The sequence below is a fragment of the Canis aureus genome, chromosome 33, assembly GCF_053574225.1.
Source record: "Canis aureus isolate CA01 chromosome 33, VMU_Caureus_v.1.0, whole genome shotgun sequence".
Classification (NCBI taxonomy): Eukaryota; Metazoa; Chordata; class Mammalia; order Carnivora; family Canidae; genus Canis; species Canis aureus.
This window is the reverse complement of record NC_135643.1, coordinates 30134438-30156229: the sequence shown is the minus strand read 5'-3', so window position 1 is coordinate 30156229 and position 21792 is coordinate 30134438. Positions and strand designations below refer to the sequence as shown.

Genomic DNA, 21792 nt, shown 5'->3' with positions numbered 1-21792 from the left:
ATCCAATTTACCAAATAAATTCTTTCAAAAAGTTTTAGCAACTGGTGAGAAATAAATGGAAACCTCTGGCCTACACTTACAGAATTAAGAACTGAGAGAGACAAGAAGGTTTCAGAGATAAAGTATAGAATGAGCAAACATTTTATCTGAGATATCTGGTTTATGACCCCTATGTCTCTTTCCCTGGATCCCAGCTGCCTCTAAACACAGATCTTCCTGATGGAGTCACTGGCACAGTCATTAACAATCACAGAACACACAAAATAACAATCACCAGGACAGAAGTACCTGGAAGAAAACAAGCCACGGCCAATTACAGTATCTTGAATGTGAATGACTACATCAGCATCTAAGAAATTGTTAATCCAACAAAGAAAACAATCTCCCCAAGACATGTTTTCTCCACACTCACTTGTAAATCTAAAGGCAGAGAGGAAAAGAGCCCCAGTAGTCAGGAATCAGCAATGAGACTTAGTATGAATGAATTAAAAAGTTTATTAGCCATAGGGAAAAACAAAATTGATTCCTTAAAATTCTTGTTAAGTTCCCTATAAAACAGTAAGCTTACAGAATATCTTTTTCTCAAACAGAAAATCACTATGCTTTTGATCCAAGATATGTTGGGTTTTTCTTCTTTCTTCTTCAGATGACAGGCAGATGGATGGAGCCAAATCCATGAACGAGTGCTTGCCCCAAAAGTGCAATATACAGAAGCGACGAACAGAAGACTCAACCAATTTTGGAAGAAGGCCAACCTTGAGCCCAGGTGAGTCTCTGGTGTAGAATGGCCACATACCCCCAGCGTCTGCTGAGGTGGTGTCACCTGTGCTCCTGGTTCCACAGCTAGCCTTCTCTCTCTGCACTTGTGGATCCTGGATCTGGCTGCCCGCACAGCCACTACCTTGCTGGGAGGGCGCCCCCACCGGCCCACGTTCATGCCACGGGAGGCACCAGACCAGGCATGCTGAGATTGGAAGGTGCCAGAGCCTCCAACTGACAGCCAAGAGACAGTCAGTGTAGTCCTCCAAAGACTGGTGGCTGGAAAGGCTGGTTCAGGCCCATTCCCAGCATTCTTGTCTAAGCTCTGATGAGGCAGTTCTGAATAAGGGCGGTGAAGACAAAGAAAGAGGATCCCAGCACGGCCAGACAGATGGATGCAAATCAGTCTGGTGCCAGGCACTATGCCAGGCCCTGGGAGACAGAAGGGACATAACCCCTCCCCTCATAAACCTTAATAGTCAGCAGAACTAAAAGAAAGAAAAACACCATCAGATTGAACCAATTTCAGTAAGCAATTAAAGCGCACTCAGAAATTCCTATGAGTAACAGCAGGGAAGACTGTATCTGTGTCTGAGTTTCCATATCCCGGAACAGAAGATGGTGACTAATATGAAGGTTTGGGTAGAACTCTGCCCCAAATACCTAAAAACTTAGAGGCTTTCTCTACGTCTTTAAATTAAAGCAAGTGGGATGAAAGCAGAGGTAGTCTTCGCAGAAGGAAAGCCTTCCTGAAGCTCTGAGCATGTCCTGGGTCAGAGTGATCCAAGTGTTTCTCTGCAGACGGACTCCTGTGGAAATTATTTACAGAGGGGAGGGAAGTGCCAGCTTGTAGACAAGGAGCTAGACAAAGGAATCACATAGGCCCTATCCTGCCTTCTGACAAAGAGGGCTGTCTGGGAACGTCAACCCGATTCAGTCACACCACCAGGAACCAGGAGGATTGTAAATAATTAGTTGGGCCAGGCATGGCCTTCACCTTGAGGCAAAAGAAGTATCAGAAATCTTTTGTACTTTAGGCTCCACCTTCCAAAGGAAATTATGAGGACATCAACAGCTGTCATTTGGAGGACTGTTAGAAGAATGCCAACACGGCTCACAAAAATAACTTCAAAAAGCACAAGGCCAGGGCAGCCCAGGTGGCTCAGTGGTTTAGCGGCGCCTTCAGCCCAGGGCGTGATCCTGGACACCCAGCAGGATCGAGTCCCACGTTGGCCTCCCTGCATGGAACCTGCTTCTTCCTCTGCCTGTGTCTCTGCCTCTCGCTTGTGTCTCTCATTAGTAAATAAATAAAATCTTAAAAAAAAAAAAAAAAGAAAGAAAGAAAAAAGCACAATGCCTTCCCTTGAAAGGAGACTGGCACTCAAGTCCTAGAAACCTCAGTAGGCCTATTACTATAAATCATACACTTTTCTGTCTTTTCACCCCAACACTGCTAATATCAGTTGCTGTTAAAGCATGTTCCAAGAAATGTGCAGAGGTGCCCCACAAACCTGGTGGGGAGGGCCCAACAGAGACTAGACCAACCACAACAGATAATTTCTAAAACAGGTATTAGAAAAGCCAAGGGCACCCAGCTGTCTCAGTCAGTAGAGCATGTGACTAGATCTCTAGGCTGTAAATTCAAGCCCTGCAGTGGGCACAGAGATTACTTAAAAAATAAATAAAATTTTAAAAATAAATAAAAACTGAGAATTGATAGTATGGGCTCTCAATAGTGAGGCAGAAAACATGACCCTTGTAACTTCTCTGAGGCATGATAGGAAAACAGGTCAGGCTGACTTACTTATTAACACTTACTACTAGCAGAAAGGCATCCGTCAGAAGAGGAATTGTCATCAGCATTGAACTAAGAAATGTAACCCTTCAGAAGGGCTAAAAAAAAAAAAAACCAGACAAAATCTTCAACAGAGGGTATGGAAGATAAAACATAATTTTCTTTCACTTGGCCATTTCCAATATGCAAACCCTGCTAAAAGCTGACTATTATAGCAGCATTAGGGTCAAATATCAAACACTCAAAAGAAAACCTAAATATCAGTTCAGCTGACAGAGTAAAAGGAGTAAAACACACCTGAGTTCAGTGACTCAAACACCAAACTCCTTCCCACTGTAGTCACACCCAGTTTCTAGGCTGCTGCCCAATGCAACAGAAGTTAGCTGGCAATCTACATCACAGCAAAATGTGAAATACATCTACCAGCTACAAAATCTCACCCTCACTTTGATGTGCTGTCCTTTAGGGCGAATATTTTTAAAGATGAGAAAATAGAGGATACATTTCAAAGATGTATTCTTGCCAGGTTGGCCACAATCCTACCTTACCCTTCTGTTAAGATGTTACGGTAAAGAGGCCATTGCAAAGTTGTGATTTGGCTTCTAGAACTGGAAAGGTGAAGGTTACTGCTAAACTCAGTAGTTTTTAAAAACTAAAGCTCTAAATGACAGATGAACCTTTTGAGATCTATCCCTTAGATATCGATGTAACTCTTTGAAGTTTCTGTGTTTAAGACCACGTTATAGCCATGAACCACACAGGCTTTAGTTTCTAATTATGTCAAATCTACCAACCAAAATAGCCAACAAGTTTTCATTTCTACTGGGTTAATTTTTTCAGTACAATAAAAGGCAGTAAAATCACAATTTGTAACATTTGAAAAAAGGACTAAATACTTTTGAATTTAATTCATTTACGAAGCCTCCAGCATAGGCTGGTATCTGCTATTTTTATATGAGCTCATTTCTCAGAAAAAGTTAAGATAATGATCTCAGTAATTATGCAACACTTAGAACACAGCTTTATATATTAGTCTTTTAATCACTGTTTCCTATTAAAATCTAAATCTTTTAAGAGACTACTCTCATTTCCCATAAACTTTTGTTTCGAGCTTGGTGTGAAAGTAATTTTCAAAATTACTTTACAGGAATTTGGTTATTTCTTCTGTCCTCTAACTGCCATTTTCAGCCAGGCTTTATTTTTGACTCAGTCTCTAAAAGCTGACTGTAATACAAATCTCCTCTATGTGGCAGCGGCCAGGATTTTTGCACTGACCCACAGCTGCCTTCGAGTGAATTTAAAAGGCACCTTCCCTTCCTAGATATCAATGGCTATTTGTCAGAAAAGCATCAAAATTGACCTAGACACAACACCTGCAATTGAAATGCTACCTCTCAGATGCAGCACCCTTAAGCAAGTACAAAGTCTGCACAACTCTACACAATGGTCCTGCTTTGCTTTAAATGTGAGGTTTGACTGAAGTCCCCACAAACTAAAATATGCTACAGAGAAAAAACAAATCAACCCACACTCTGAATTTCTAACCCAGAACTATGCCTTTCAAAGTACGAAGTATCACACATGGTCCCCCACTCCAGAGAACATAAAGTCTAAGTGAACAAGAACAAATGCTCCCTATACGCCATTTCAATAAACACAATGGAAGCAAAAGTCAAGTGGCATTCTACCAAGGAAAGCTAAGATGTGTGAAAGGAACAGAGGCTGTCAAGGAATGCTGGAAGCAGGACTGTGAGGGGCCAAATCTGCATATGCGAATGGAGGAAATGGACAGGAAAATCAGGGGAGCTTCAAACAATAAGCTGCTCTTTCTTGCACTGGTCTTGCTCATTTCTACCATCCAGAAAGAGAATTCTCTTTTTTTTTTTTAATTTTTTAAATTTTTATTTATTTATGATGGTCACAGAGAGAGAGAGAGAGAGAGAGGGAGGCAGAGACACAGGCAGAGGGAGAAGCAGGCTCCATGCACCAGGAGCCCGACGTGGGATTCGATCCCAGGTCTCCAGGATCGCGCCCTGTGCCAAAGGCAGGCGCCAAACCGCTGCGCAACCCAGGGATCCCGAGAATTCTCTTTTAGGATTAATCTTGGGTTTGCCCAAGCCTATTTTATTATTTTTGTCCTCCAAAAGAAAGAAGAAAACTAGGGCACTGCAGGAGTTAGTTAAAAGTGTGAGGTTCCTCATCAGAGGCCCTGGATTTAAGTCCTCGCTCCCCCACCAACAAATTATGTGAATAATTTACTTAACCTTTCTGGGCCTTAGTGTTCCATTTATCTAAGAGTACTACCCGCAGGACAAGGCTGCAGGGAGACTACATGAGATCATGTGTACAGAAAGCACTTTTTAAAACTTTTAGGTAATAAGTTATTCTTAGTGATTTTAACCAAATTACCATACATCGATCATCTTCAGATTTCAAGAGCTATGTTACTAAGCATTATTTTATGAATACTTAAAGGAGTAACTTTAAAATTTAAAACACTAGGTTATTCTCGGTGGGGGGCATGGGAATGCAGATTGATTTTAAGTGATAGGAGACAGCTATATAAAAGTTTAACTCTGATTTTGGTATAATCTTGCTACAAAATAGGATGCCGACCCAAACGGTCTTTGGAAGTTCTTTACCCAACATTCCTGGATTATCTGAAGTCATACTTACAACTGACTTCGAACAATTAAAGTCTCTCTTGATTAATCGATGTTAATTTCCTCTTTTGAAAGCCAATTGCTTCTTTTGGAGGAAAAAAAGGCAGTTTAATTGGAGCTTTATTCAGCAATTTACCTGGAAACCTTCAAAAAAAGGTTTCAGAAAATTTGATACTTTTTTTTTTTTTTTTTTTTTTACCATAAACAAAAGTTTCCCTATGAAACTGGTACCACTGGGTCAACTTTATGGTACACTTCAAAATTTAATCTCACATCGCTTATAAAATTCAAGTATCCATTTCAGACTACAAAACAATCACTTTTTAGGAGGGTTGGAAGCTCTTCAACTGAATAATTAAACCCTGAAAAGAATACTCTTTTCATTTTTTTTTTTCAAAGTAAAAGAGAATTTACCCCAACAATAAGCAGAGTGGCTCCTGGGGGTTCAGGCCTTAGAGGCCACAGGCTGAGTTTCAGCTTCAGCTACTGCCTCAAGTGATCAGTAAAGAGGGGGACTATGTGGGTAACCATCTCCCAGGACTCTGGTGAGGGGGACTAAACAAAACAGTGAGAAAGAGTTGATGGCAGTGTCTAGGACATGTTATGTATTACCTATCATCGTATATATTATCGACCAAACAAGAAGAGAGTGGACTCCAACAGCAGCTTGCATTTAAGAAGAGAAGAGAAGAGAAGAGAAGAGAAGAGAAGAGAAGAGAAGAGAAGAGAAGAGAAAAAGAGAGAGAGAGAGAGAGAGAGAGAGAGGGAGGGAGGGAGGGAGGGAGGGAGGGAGGAAGAAAGGAAGAAAGGTGAAAGAAAGAAAGAAAACATTACCTACAGGCTTGACTTTGAAAAAAAAATCAGCTTCTTCATTAAAAATGATTTACTAAAGCACTTGAAGTCTTCACCTGGACCAGGAAGACAGAATTTTGCGATTTCAGTTTTAATGAATGTTAACGTTTAAAGAAACAATAAGGAGATAATTTATGAGTGACTATCTGGCTGGGTCCTTCAAATAAGGGGGTTCCTATTCTCCTCGAGGTGGTCTTGGGTCCACATTCCCTGACCCCCCCACTACTTGCCCAGGGCTACTGCACCATCTCTGGCAGTTCCCCTGCACCCACACCCCTGTGCATCGTCCTTTGTGTATAAACTCTCTTCTCATTATCCTTATCTGACTGAGCCATCTGTTTCCTGTTGGGATTCTGAATTATACAATCACTTTATACTCTAACAGTCCAGAAGAGTTCTCACATCATATATACTTTGCACTTTGAGTATTGTTTTTCTCTGTGAATATGAGGTTTTAAAAAAAGAGAGAAAATGTATCCATTGCCCTGTTGTTTTTACATTTGATTATCAGTGATGCTTACTATTTTTCATGTATTTATTAGGCATTTTTAACTTCCTTTTCTGAGAATCACTTATGCCCTTTAGCCATTTCTCTAATGAGATCTTAGAGGGTTTTTAAAAATAAGTTTGAATGATCTTCATGTACTTATCTGCTCTTTGGATGAAAAGAACAAATCTACTTGACTTAGCTTAAGGAAGGATGGAATTTACTCTAAGGACAAAGGGGTATCTCTCATGGATCATCAATGGAAGGACTTAATTACATCTTGGGAACGGACTAGGACTAGGGACTGGAGTGTCATAATGAGGTTGGTAAGTCATCTTGACCCGTATTTCACTTCTCCTTTTCTCTACATGTCAACGTCATTCTCCTTTATCATGACCAAATTATTTTCACTGCTTTCTACCCATGAAGCAGAAAATGATTATAACCAACCAGCTCCAAGCTAACAACTCCACTATTCAAAAGAGCAGCCAGCAGGGATGGCAATCCTAAAACCCATTCCAAATTCCTGGGTCAGGTGACCAGCTGAATGCAAGTCACATACTACTAAGAGGGCCAACTGTGCTGTAACCATGTATTTAAGAGTGGGGATGATACCTAAAAAAGAGGACTAGTAGAGACAACAAAGATGTTTTCTAAAACTTCAAAATGAGTAATGTTAATATGTTAAAGTCGTGTTTTGTTCAGTTTTTAGATTTTATTTATTTATTCACAAGAGACACACACACACAGAGGCAGAGACACAGGCAGAGGGATAAACAGGCTCCCTGTGTGGAGCCTGATTCCGGATTTGATCCCAGGACCCTGGGATCACGACCTGAGTCAAAGGCAGATACTCAACCACTGAGCCACCCAGGTGCCCCTATGCTAAAGTCATTTTAATGCTCACTGTTGTCACCTTTGAAAAACCTTTTCTAATGTCTATCTAATAGAATTAAATAAGCAGAATTAAAAATACACTATTAGGATATTTCACCCTAATTCAGTTCCAAAGTTACATACGAGTAATATAATTTTTTTCTGAGAGGTTAGGCTTTGATGTTTTCATACAACTGCAGGCATAACAACTGTTGATTACAATGCTTAGTCACTGGCATATTTCAGACTTCAGTAATTAACTGTGGCACAATCCTACTAAATGGGATAAACTAATTAAATGAAACTGCCTGGATTCATTATAAAGTGAATTTCATATGCAAAGAAGGGCTATAACCTGTTAGCAGAAGATCTGTGCTGAATCTCAGAATGGTAACACTTATGAGTAGCACCCCTGGAGGGAGTCCTGGGTTACTTCCAGGTTAGAACTCACAGCAAACATTCTATACCCATACTTTTACAGAAAGAGTAATATTAGATAAAGTCCCAAATACACACCACCACAGCTAAACAGTCATTACACTAACAATCCAAAGGTATTTCTTGGTAGAGAAAGCAGGCAGACAAAAGTGGACAGCAAGAGATACTAATTTTTAGCCAAGTTTATCAATCTCCAGACTTAAGCAGTTTCTCACTTTGGGATGGATATCAAAGACTGCATACCTAAAGGACCTTGCAGAATATTAGCAATGAAAGGAACTTTCTGGGTCACCTCAGCTGACCTCCCATTTTGACCTTGACCTGACCCAGGTCCCACCTCACTCTTCTCAAGCCTATTTTTTGGCTTCTCAATCATCTACCCCTTATCTTCCAACCTACTCAGTCTAACTTCCTCACACCCTTTTAAGTTTTGTTTTGTTTTGTTTTGTTTTTTTGAGCTATCTTACCTGTCCAGGTCTGGTCTCCTGTGTCCCACCGCACTGTGGCTCTACCAGGGTGGCCATGCCTCTGAGAGCAGCTGTCCCTTTCAAGTACTGCACAGAGGTTGCCACATCCAACTTGTGATGGTTATCAACTTACTTCCAGTAAGCTCCAAATTCATCCTTTTTGACTTCCCTATGAAAATGGATCTGGGCCCTTTAAATAGTTTTTCTTTGCTGTTTGCCACTGAAGTTTTGTCAGTAGGGGGCAGCAGAGACACACTGGAGGAGGAAAAGCAGTTCTGCTTCCCAGTTCTGGTCCGGTTCCCTGAACAGACACTGGCAGTGCTTCACTAGTGTCTGCCAGAGCTCTTCTAGCAACTTAAAAGTCCTGTGCTTTGGGACAGCTGGGTGGCTCAGCAGTGGAGCGCCTGCCTTAGGCTCAGGCATGATCCTGGAGTCCTGGGATCAAGTCCCACATCTGGCTCCTCAATGGAGCCTGCTTCTCCCTCTGCCTGTGTCTCTGCCTCTCTATCTCTCATGAATAAATAAAATCTTTAAAAATTTCAAAAAGTCCTGTGCTTCAAGAAGCAGTCTATCCATTGGTGAACAGCCATAGTTATACACAAATAGTTTCTCAAACTGAGCTGAGCTTTGCCTCATCTGCCCAATCTCGGGTGTGATTTCCTTGCTCTGAAGTAACACAGGATAACTTTCTTCCACAAGAAACCTCCTCAGACATTTGATAACAAGTATCTGCTTACTCTTCACCTTCTGTTCACCAGGTTAAGAATATTCAGCCCTTTTAATGCTCTTCTGTATCAATCCCCAACATCTTAATCCTCTTCTGGATGTACCTCCCTCCCTACCAGCTTGTCAGTGTCCCTTCTAAAGTACTGCCTCAGAAACAAAGCATAAGGCCCTGATGTAATGGATGATGGCCTGCCCTGATCAGAAGTTCCACTTTCCTCAATTAGGTGTCACACTCATCCCATACTTTTTTCCCCATTGAGAGAGACTTGCTTTCTTCTAGGGTTGATACGGGTTTACCAAGCCCAGAGTAATCTGTATGGAATAAGAGTAGGAAGCCTCCAGAAAAACAGAATTCCACAAGACCTAGGATGATCATGTTGTAACAATGCCAGGCTAAGGCACAGGCACCATTCATAATAATATGTTCAGATTAATGATAATAGTATTACGTATTTTCAATTATATGTGCTTCTACATAATACATATTGTATACTATATATCACATATTTTATATATATATATATATATATATATATATATATATATGTATATCCATCCCATATATATAAAATAGGCCCTTTGGACAAGTTTCATTAAAGTCTTATTAATGTTTTATGGACAATTAATATAGTGTCCAAGTTCAAGGCAAGCATAAACATCCATGGTAATCTAGCCATCTCATGATATAAAACAATAAACATTTAAAGCAATGAGAAAGGAAAACATTTCTTATATCTCAAAGTTAATCAAACTAATGCATTTAAGACCACTCAACAGTGGGAGTGCCTAGCTGGCTCAGTTGGAAGGGCATGGGAATGCCACTCTTGATCTCATGGCCAGCTGTGAGGAATTTGAGGGTGGGTGGGGTGTAGAGATAACTGAAATAAATAAAACTTAAAAAAAAAACCCACAAATGATCAATAGTGATATCCAACTTAAAATTTAAAAGCCAGTGTATAAACCAAAGAAAGGTGATTAAGTAAATAATGTGGTGAGGCAACATTTTACAAGGTCATATTAATAAAACTTTCTGAATATACCCTGAATTACAGTGAATTATTCTCAATATTATGTTATACACTAAGCTATATTTAATTCTAAAACACAATGTCTTTTAACAATCCTAAGTATCCAGTCAAGATTGCCCTTAAAATTAAAAAAACATTTTTAATTTAAAATTTTTCCCTTTTTTAGACCATACTTCTAACACTCTAGCCTAAAAAATGCAATTAAATTCATATACTGGATATGCATAATACTTTTATAATTTTTTTTATCTATAATCATCACAATTCCTCTAAAAGATGTCTTTCCCTAAAACCATACTGTCAGCATCTTCTCTCAACTCTACTTTTTTTTTCCTTCTCAAGTGTCATTGCATAAACTTGAATTCTGGCTTCAGCCTCTAACTGAAACATCAGAACTTATTTCTCTTCCTTCCCTTACTTACAGTGTACAAGTGAGACCACACCCTTTCCTATTATGCTACAGCCCAGAGGGCAGCTTATAATGAACCTAACAAGGTGTCAAATGTTCCTGTTCTAGCCCAAATTAAAAATGCTGCGTTTCCATCATTTCCTTTTTAAGTTTTCCAGGAAGAAATAGTTTCCTGTAAATATCTATTGCTGAGAAACACATATAAAACAAAGTTCAACAGAGCCTTGGAAATTCAGTGCCTACAAAATGCAAAACTCTCCTACTTCTGGCCAAGGGGCCTGCAACATAAACAGCTAAATGTCCAAGAAAATCCATCTCTCTTTTTCCACACTCAAATTTTAGCTGAAATGTGGCTCTCTGCCAGGACTGGATCTCTCAGCTCCCCTGTAAATGTGGCCATCTGACATAGCCAATACAATAGTCAATGTAACGTGAGCATGGGTACTATGTGACATCACCAAGCCTACCTCATGAATGCCTTATAAGTATAAAAACAAAACAAAACGACCTTATAGTCCTTTGGCTTTGGAAGCCACATGTTGACGATGATAAAACAGTCAGATTGAGGTCCCTGGATGACTGTGTGGAGCAGAGCTAGTGCAGACCGAAAAAATTTCCTCAAAAACATTTCCTAGGGAGAAAAAAACCAGCAAAAAAACCTATTTTAATTATTGTTGGGTCTTTTGTGTCAGCAAAAGATTAACCCTGTAGTTTATTCTAATCAACAGAGATAATAGAAAATTCATTTAGAAAATTATTTGGGGAAGGAAAAACAGTATATACACATGGACTTTAAGTTCTAATGGTAGATTCAGATTAAAGGCAAATAGTATCCATGGTTTAATGATAATTCCAAAGAGAAATAAACCCACTGGAATAAACACTTGTGTCAACGCACTTTTCCTTGAACATTCCTTAGCCAAGTCTTCACCTCTTCACCCATCATTACTTCTCCCAAAGAATTAGAATTCACCACAGGACTCTGGTTGTTCCCCTGCCTTCAGACAGCAACTCATTATCTTGGTCCCAGTCTTTCCATTCTCTTCCTTCTCTCGATCCTGCTGGGCACTGTGGTCTCGTGATTAGGTATATTCCTAATCTACTGAAATCTGCTGAATTACCTACATGTCTTCACATACTTCCTTTTGTACTTCCCATTCTTCTAGTTCCTGTTATTCCAGCTCCATGTACAGTAACCACGACTTCATGACTGGTCCTTAGTAATATACTTACCTCATCTCACTACACATACACTGGATTACCAGATTCAGATTCATCTTCTAGAAGAGCATCTTTATTACTACTGCCAAAAAACTGGTTTACAGTCTACAGGCCAGGGGTTGGCAAACTATGACCTGTGGGCCAAATCTGACCTAGCCATTTTTAAAAATAAAGTTTACTGGAAAACAGTCATACTTAATCATTTATATATTGTCTACAACTGCTTTCACATTATACAATGCCATAGCTGAGTTAGTTGTGAAATCGACTGGAGGATGTAAAGCCTAAAATGTTCACTGTTTGGACCTCAATAGAAAAGTTGATCAACATGTGGTATAGACCAACATCGTTTCTCAGAAAGACAATGGCCACTATCTTCTTATTTCTTATTCATTTAACACCACAAGCACCTATACTGGTAAAATATGAAACACAATTATATATACACCCAGAGATATAAAATATATGCTACCTCCCCTAATCAGCCCTGAAGCTCTGGGAGAAGATCAGTAGATGGTAATCTTACTCAAGGCAACTCTATGCTCCAAAGTAGAGTATGCCCCATTTCTGGAATGGTAATAAAAAACATTGTTATAGGAAAGGACTTACTGGTTTCCTAACATCAAAAATCAAATTCTTGGGCAGCCCCAGTGGCACAGCGGTTTGGCGCCGCCTGCAGCCCAGGGTGTGATCCTGGAGACCCAGGATCTAGTCCCAAGTCGGGCTCCCTGTGTGGAGCCTGCTTCTCCCTCTGCCTGTGTCTCTGCCGCTCTCTCTGTGACTCTATGAATAAATAAAATCTTTAAAAAAGAATCAAATTATTTTTGGTTTATTTTCTAAAAGGTTAGTCTTGTATTTTGCCCAGGAGCTGTACCTTACAAATAAACATTTTTATCATTGATTTTTAAATATTCTAAATTATTTAATTTTAATGATTGAGCTTTTAGTACTAACACTAATAATTTTGGCAATCACAAAACCTCATTTTACAAGTCTAAAACTAGTATGATCTAATACTTTGAGAATCCCATTTAGAAAAGCCCTTGTCGGGGCACCTGGGTGGCTCAGTGGTTGAGTGTCTGCCTTTGGCTCCAGTCATGATCCCGGGGTCCTGGGATGGAGTCCCACATCAGACTCCCCGTGGGGAGCCGGTTTCTCCCTCTACCCATGTCCCTGCCTCTCACTCTCTGTCTCTCTCATGAATGAATAAATAAAATCTTCAAAAAAATAAATTCTTTAAAAAAAAATAGAAAAGCCCTTGTCGATGGAGACCAGTGCTACCTTCTTCACATATAAACAATCCTAAATCAACACCATACTTTAAGAACAGCCAAGACCATTATCACAAAAGAAATAACAAATGTTGACAAGGAAGTGAAGAAAAGGGAATGCTTGTGCACTGCTAGCAGGAATGTAAATTGGTGCAGCCATATGGAAAATAATATAGAGGTTCCTCAAAAAATTAAAAACAGAACTACCATATGATTCAGCAATCCCACTTCTGGGTATTTAGCCAAAGAAAACAAAATCACTAACTTAAAAAGACATATGCACACCCATGACCACTGCAACATTATTTACAATAGCCAAGATATGGAAACAACCTAAATACACTGACAGAAGAATGAATAAAGATAATGTGGTATACATGCACAATGGATTATCCAGTCATGAAAAAGAAATCTTGCCATCTGTAATAACATGAATGGACCTTGAGGACATTATGCTAAATGAAATAGGTCAGATATTAGGTGATGTCACTTAGATGTGCAATCTAAAGAAAAAAAAAGGGGGGGGAAGCTCATAGATATAGAGAAGAGGTTGGTGGTTGCCAGAAATGGGGGACAGGTGAAATAGGTGAAGATGGCCAAAGATATAAACTTCCAGTTATAAAAATGCATGTCAAAAAAAAAAAAATGCATGTCATGGAGATGTAATGCACAGCATGGCAACTATAGTTAATAACACTGTACTGCATATTTGAAAGTTGCCAGAAGTAAATCTTAAAAGTTCTGATAAGAAAAAAACTTGTAACTATGTATGGTGACAGATGTTAACTAGACTTATTGTGGTGACTGTTTTACAATATATACATAAATATCAAATCATTTATGCTGTATATCTGAAATGAATATAATATTGTGGATCATATATCTCAAAAAAAAGCAGTCAAGAAAATGCACATCCTTACATACCAGGCTGTCCTTAATTTATGCTTCATCAGATTATGTTAATTATAATTTGATTTGAAAGCATATCTGAGATAAACATGATTTCAGATTACTGCTTTCTTTTAACAGCAAATACAATATGTAAACATTATTTTTTTTAAAGATTTATTTATTTATTTATGATAGACATAGAGAGAGAGAGAGAGGCAGAGACACAGGAGGAGGGAGAAGCAGGCTCCATGCCGGGAGCCCGACGTGGAACTCGATTCCAGGACTCCAGGATCGCGCCCTGGGCCAAAGGCAGATGCTACACCACTGAGCCACCCAGGGATCCCCTGTAAAGATTATTCTGGTTAACTTTTTAAAAATCTTCAATTATTCAAGGCTCATATCACAAAAAGTAGGGAAGAATGCTTCAGGTGTTCCCCAGCTAGATGAAGTGGAGAAGAGGAAATCAAGAAGGTAAGACCTGAAGACAGTACAACATTAAGGAACTCTATGTAATATTTAGTTCTTGATCCTCTATCCACTCACCCCTCTACCGGACAAGAATGTATTATGCACCTACTGTAGCAGGGCAGAGGCCATGAGAGGTGTGAAGAAATAGTTCTGACCATAAAGTGCTGAGAGAATCCAGGTAGGAAAACCATATGAGCACCACTTGAACACGTGGTGGGATGCAGTCAAAGTGCTGCGGAGAGAGAAAAAAAAAGAATGTAGGGGTGGTGGAAGGGGAGGAGGGTGGGGGGTGGGGGTGAATAGGTGACGGGCACCGAGGGGAGCACTTGACGGGATGAGCACTGGGTGTTATTCTGTATGTTGGCAAATTGAACACCAATAAAAAATAAATTATAAAAAAAAAAAAAAAGAATGTGGTTCATTCTGCTGGCACAGACTTGTGACTTCATCAAAATGGGGATCCGGGGAGTGGGGGTAGGTGGGTACTGGAACTCAGCCTTGGAGGAAGTGCAGATTTCAGGAGAGTGAAGAAGGAAGGGTGATGGGGGGGGGGGGTAATGCTACCCACAGAATATCACAGACACCAATTATGGGACAGAAGGCATGGAGTAGAAAGTGGGACAGAAGAGTTGAGGCCAAAGGATTTCTGGATCAACTGTAGCTTGTTTTAAAGCTTTCTTACCTTGGTTTCACTATAACCAACCCATAAAACAATAATTTACAAGGCCAAAATAAACCATACTTTCTCCTGAAAAGTGGAAATTGTTTTATTATATATCATCTAAGCATTCTCAAAGCGGACTTGCAGAAATGAATCATCAGACTGTAAAATATCATCACAAATATCTGCTAGCAAGGGTTTAGACAGCCAGTGCTATGTTGATCTGTTTGCAGACATTTTCTAAAACAATGTTTCTTCAGGTTTATGGTCACATTACTGTCAGCCTCTCTAATAAAAATGTACACTTGTATTCCAGCTGTATTGCTGGTGGAAAGAGTAGTTATTCATCAAACATCTTTTAAATCCTCTCTCCAAATAACCTACTCAGCCTAGTGGGGAAACTCATCCTGAAAACGAAACACTTAACAAGAGACAGCCACACATGAGCACACACACACGCAGAAAAAGAACAAGGATTTCTCAAAAAAAGAGTAACTTCTTCCTTCTTCCAACCAGAATCAGGACATTATTTACTGTGATGCCTAACAGGATAAAAATAAGCTAATGCATCAAGTCCCAGACATGTGATCTGAGCAATGCATTCATTATAAAAGCATTCCTACAACAAAATAATTGAGAGTTCCCAGTGGAATTAACTATAATGGAATTACCACTTGTGTCCACAGCAGTTTTATAAACCAAACCACCTGCTCAATCTAGTAAGTACCCAAAGACTCTCAGGTAGAACACATCCTTATGGGATGAGCCTTGCCAATCAGGAAGACTTTTTCCTCCCTAAAGGTTGCCACAATAAACCTATCCATTTCTCCATAGGAGGTTTAATGTTTCATGTCACTTTTTGTTTACATTCACAGGCTGTAGACTTCAACTCTGGCTCCATCTTTTGTTGCTCTTTTCATGGTTCCCTATTTCTTGCCCTCAAATCTATTCAGAGAAATTCTCTTCAGTAAACTTTGTTTATAGTGCAGATTTCACACATCATTTCTTGCCAGTATTGTGAATCCTGGATAGAGATCTAATTATCTCCCGAAGAGCTGCCAAACAAAAGCCTGGACTGCAATATTCTCTATTCCCTTTATAATGAACCTGAATCTAAGGTAAAAATCAGGCACAATCAAGTAATACTATTTATGAGTTAATGAAAGAGGAAACTCTCACAACAAAGATTTATAAGCCTTGATAGTTGACCCAAACTGTATTTTAAGTCAGGTGGAGACAGGGGAGGTAGCAAGGAAGTAAGACTTAGGACAGGTGAGGGTAGTGAGAAGGAAAAAAAGGTGGAGAGTCGACAACTTCAGCACCCTATTTAAGAGAGACTCCTACATGCCAATTAAATCTCAATTAAAAAGAGCAAGAGAACCACGGCATCAAAATTAGATTCTTACACAACTCAATTCAATATAATCAATATTTATTGAACACTTCCTATGGGCGGAGCACCTAGGAGACTTTGTAAAGACGACACTGGTTTGCCACACTTCCACAATTTGTTGAAACACCAAGAGTTGATTTTTTAAAATTTCTTAAAACCTTGTTTATGCATCACATTTTCCCTTTAAGAGACAATTTCAGGAAAATGGGTGAGGATGTGAATGGAGGAAAAATTAAGGTGGAGGCCACGAATCCATAAGTATGGTAAATACGTAAATGCTTATCATTTCAAATTTGCTAGAAGGGGGGTTGAGAATCTGAACCTCGGCTTTCTGGCAGCCAGGACACAGGGAGGAGAGGCTACACACTCATTTCATTCACTGCCCGTACAGTAAACCCTGCATCTGGGTAGGAGCAACCAATGACTCTAATACTAAGACTAGACAGCAATTTCTTCTGTGGGTCCTCTTAAAGGGCACCCTTTAACTGACTACCATGTTTCACAGGGCTGCTTATTAAAAGGTATGCTAATGTGGAAAATTCAGTAAAAAACACTTGGGTGAGGGATCCCTTGCAGTCTGAACATACACCTCAGAAAGCCTGTTTTTTTTTAAAAAACAAAAAACAAACAACCCAGGAGGGCACCTGGGTGGCTCATAGGCTGAGTGTCTGCCTTCGGCTCAGGTCCTGATCCCGGGGTCCTGGGATTGAGTTCCGCATCAGGCTCCCTGCAGGAAGCCTGCTTCTCCCTCTGCCTATGTCTCTGCTCTCTGTCTCTCATGAGTAAATAAATCTTTAAAAAACCAAACAGGAAAATACTGTGGTAAATTAAATGATATTTTTTTTAAAAAAGATGATACTTCTAGAATATGGCTGAGAAAACACTTTATTAGTTTATAGCCTATATGTTAGCTCAAGATGCCTATCATAATGGCTTTAGGGTTCTAATGCTAGATACTGTTGAATAAGCATCATTTCACAGATGAAAACACTGGTAATGACAGAATGAAGTATCAGAACGAGACAATCTATTCTGACACGCTTACCAAATCAAATAAATTTCAATTCCTTTTCAAAGGGAAAACAGTTATTATAATCACTAGGTAGAACTGTCACTCTACTGACTGCCTAAAATCATGAAAGAGGCTCATTCAAACATTAAAACAACCATTCTGACAGTGACAATATTTTACTCAATACTATACTTACACCCCCTGGTAAAATTACCAAATGGCCACTTTAAAGATGGAAAGAACTTTGGTAACCAATTAGACAAATCTCCTTGTTTTGAAAAGGGACTACAACAGGCCCAAATAGACAAAATAACTTGGCTAAGTTCAGGGAGCTATGGGGTGGCAAGACGAGGTGGGCACTCAGATGTCCCAATCGCCTAACACCAATGAAATTAGCTGCTCATTTCTATTCTATGACCTAAACACATTTAGTTTATATGGCTGTTCGATCAACTGGTATTTGCCTCAGGTTTTTTCCTGTTCGATCAACTGGTATTTGCCTCAGGTTTTCCACCTTAGTTTCACAGGGACCTTATTCAACAAGTATTTATCTGCCAAAATACAAAATTATTTTCTAGCTTAGAGTATGCCAAAACAGCACTAATATCATTAAACTGCAGTGAAGAGCACAACCTAAAAACAAAAACAAAAAAAAGTAAGCACTAATACCTAAGTGCTAGAAAGATGGTAATGTTTAATATTTAACAAACTGGTCTAGAGTTACTTTGCCCCAATGTCTTCTACAGCTTAAGCAGCATCTGCAATCTACAAGCAAATGTTCTCCTGAGGAGAGAGCTCTGAAACCAGTATTACATAATACATTGCACTAACTACAAACACAAGAGGAAGAATGGGAGGAAAGTGTCAAATGGGAATGACCTAAATTCAAAAGGTAAAAAACAATTTCTAAATTAACATTTGGTGGTGGAATGAAAACATGTATTGCTTTGTTTCCAGGTGTTAAAAAAAAAAAAAGCATACCCCAACTTCTCTGCCAAGTACAATTTCTTTTCTTTTCTAAATTTTAAACACAGCTTAAGTAGGGACTCAACTACTGTACTTGCTGGGGGCTTGAAATCTTACCGGGGAGTTTCTCAAATCAAGCAGCAGAAAACTCAAATTAAGAAAGGCACAACCAGGTAAGGGCTTTCAGTTGAGAGATAATTCACTAGGTGCCATAATCACTGCAAGCTGCGTCCTGCAGAACAGAAAGGCCAGCAGGAGCCATGGATCGCCCTGACAACCACTCAGCCAGAGTGCTGCTGAGAAGCAGAGATGCTGACACGGGAACGTGACCACAAACGCCTGGGCATGCCTTGCCTAAAGGGAACACAACATGCTCTTGCTCTCTTATGCTTCAGATTAAATGTGTTCTTTTAAGAACAATTCTGGTATGCTAAACGTATCCATGTTGACAAACTTTTTTCTACCCACAAAATACTAGCCGAGTATTACCTACCATGTGAAGGATAAGAATTGTGTATTTTCCAAAATTACTAAATCCTCCTATAAAGCACACTCATACTTTCAGAAAAGTATGGGAACACTTACTTGAGATACTATTAATGACAAGTCCTTGCAAGCTAAGATTTTATGAGCTGTGGGGATGCAAATATCACTTTTGGTGGTTTTTCCTCCTGTTGTGTTCACAGACGCTAGGGATCTGAATGTGGCAAAAGTATATAAAAAACTTTAGTCACAGGACTCTTCATAGCAAATGGGACAACCACAAAACAGTGAACCTTAGAATAAAAAATGTCTCTATGGGGATCCCTGGGTGGCGCAGCGGTTTGGCGCCTGCCTTTGGCCCAGGGCGTGATCCTGGAGACCCGGGATCGAATCCCACGTCAGGCTCCCAGTGCATGGAGCCTGCTTCTCCCTCTGCCTGTGTCTCTGCCTCTCTCTCTTTCTCTCTGTATGACTATCATAAATAAATAAATAATTTTAAAAAATGTCCCTATGGCCAGTTAATTTGATTTACAGAAAATGGTTTAGTTGTCCCAGCTAAAACTCCTAAGTGGCCAGGATATTTGTCAGTTTCTTTATGGTATAATTCAAAGAGGCATATAAAGCAAACTCACAGGCTTGTCTTTCTTCTTTCAGGGGTCTTTTATCAAGTAAAATGATGGAAGCATTTGCACTTCTAAAGTTCAGTAAATTGATTTAATAGCATGGACTGTCAAGACTTAAATATCCGCAAATTAGGAACAAGCAAATGTGAGGTTTAAGACGATTACCTAGAGGCAAAGTACTGACCACAGTTGCCCTATGATTAAGCCTAATAAGCCCCACTGTATCATTTTCTTTTTTTTTTTAAGGGCATCCACATTCCTGCTGGGGCATGCAGTCGCATCAGGTGGGAAATACCGAGAAAGGGGCTTAGAGATGATAACTGGAGAAAGGGCAGCCAGCCTTGAACTCTGCAAAAATTCTACTCCGGATGTTACACGGACTTAATAGAAAACTGAATCACTTATGTTCAAATGGTGGTATAGTGAAGGGGGTTCCTTGTGTTGCGCTGTTTCGCAGGTTGGTACGTTTTTGGCTGTCAAGTGCAATTCTTTTTAATAAAGTACAATTTCACAGAGCGGAGACCCCTCTCTCCAATCTACTGCTAAATCTGCCGTTTTAAGGAATTTGCCCCCTTTCCTAGGTGCTAATAAAAAAACGCTCTTCCTCGTTCTCTTTCAAACACGCAGGAAAAGGAGTTTTAAATATATATTTAAATCATTTCCTCCCGTACTCAAAGCCGTGAAGCCCTGAAATAGCCGAAGGGGGGGGGGGGGGACACACACACCCCGCCACAGGAAGTGAAAGTGACAAGATAACGGCATGGCTTCTTTTGTTTTTCTTGTAAACTGCACAGTTAAACGCATTCTTCTCTTTAACGATCTGAAACTAAGATAATGGGGGCCGGGGAGCGGGGTGCGGGGCGCTGAGAATTAAAACTCAGAAACCCGCTCCCCAACCACACGCACCTTTGGAATGGGGGGGGGTCTTTCCTCACGAGGCTCCGTCAGGGCTGTCAGGCTCCATCCCAAAGCGAGCTGCACGCGGCATTCCCCCCCATCTCGGTCTTCTCTGGGGCACATCCACCCTCTTCCCAGGCCACAGTACAGCGGGGTCGGGCCAGCCGCTCCGCACCGACACGCGCTCGGGGTTCACCGGGTCTCAGAACACGACGCGAGTGTCTTCCCTCTGCAGAGGGAGGGGCGACGGCTGGGAGGCGGGAGGCTTCACCGTCCTACGACCGCGCGCACTCGGGGCACTCACTCCGCTCCACCGTTTCCTGGCCCCCCGCGACCGAGCCGACCGCAGAGTGACTGAAAACTTCCTCCGGAGCCCCTGTGGCCGCGGGGGAACTGCCTGCAGGGGAGATCCTGCCGCTGCCGGGCGCCGCCCGGGCGGGGGGGGGGGGGGGGGCTCCTCGTCGCCGCCCCGGCCTCGTCGTCCGCGCTCGGCCCCCGGGCGCGCCTGCGCCACGAGACCCGGGCACCCCCGGCCGCGGCCGGGACGCCCGCTCGCCGGGTCCTCCCGCGCGCCGAGCCTAGGGCCGGCAACACGCGGCCGCCTTGCCCGCCGCCGCTCGCGCCCGGCTGCCCCACGCGAACTCTGCAGCCGCCACCGCCCCGCCAGCGCCCGGACCGGGCTCCGACTCACCTGAGGCTCCGGCGTTCGCGGCCCCGGACGCGCTCGGCCCTGGGGTCCGGGGGTCGCCGGCAGCCGCCGGCCGCGCGTCCAGGCGCCCCTCAGGAGCATCATCCTGCCCGCGCGCGGGCTCCGGCCCCAGTCAGCCCGCCATCGTCCGCGACCCGAGGCTGGCGGCCGGCGCCCCCGGAGCGAGCCTGCCGCCGGGCGGGGGCGGGCCGAGGGGCGGAGGGTGTGTCCCGCTGCCCGCGGCTGTGCGGGCGCGCCCCGGCGCCGGCGGTTTTCTCTCCTCCGACCGAAAAAAGAAGAAAAGGGGAGGGGCGCCAGCGAAGAGAGTTGGGGCGGCCGCGCGGGCGCTCCTCGAATGAGCGAGACCCGGCGGCCGCTTCTTGGGAGCTGCGGACTTCAACGGCCGCCGTTAATTCCGGGGGCTTCGCTTCCCCGGTCCCGCCTGGAAGTTCGTCTCCAGGATCGAGGGGCGGAGGGCGAAGAAGCGGGTGCCCAAGGCTCCACCCTCGGGGCCCGAGGTTTGCGGTTCGCTGCGGGGCGGCCCACTCGCCGCTCTTGGGGACAGTCTCTACCACGGCACAACGGGCTTCTCTTGTCGGTCGTTTTTGTAATTGAAAGAGCTCAGGAACCAGAACTTAGTCTTCCCAGCAACTAGGAAATGTCATGTTTTGTCTTAGAGACTGTTTGTTTATAAAAAGAAATTTTAAAAGACTTTTTT

General features: G+C 41.8%; 1 protein-coding gene across 1 annotated transcript in view; it reads right to left on the bottom strand.

Moving 5' to 3' along the window:
- MCUB (mitochondrial calcium uniporter dominant negative subunit beta) overlaps positions 1–21470 on the bottom strand; it is a 94902-nt gene extending 73432 nt beyond the window's left edge. Inside the window, exons 1-2 of the mRNA XM_077882270.1 lie at positions 21078–21470; positions 11009–11131 (exon numbers count right to left, since the gene is read on the bottom strand). Of these exons, the coding sequence (XP_077738396.1) occupies positions 11009–11131; positions 21078–21179 (225 nt within the window). The 5' untranslated portion in view covers positions 21180–21470. The remainder of the gene's footprint in view (positions 1–11008; positions 11132–21077) is intronic.
- Between the last annotated feature and the right edge of the window lie 322 nt (positions 21471–21792).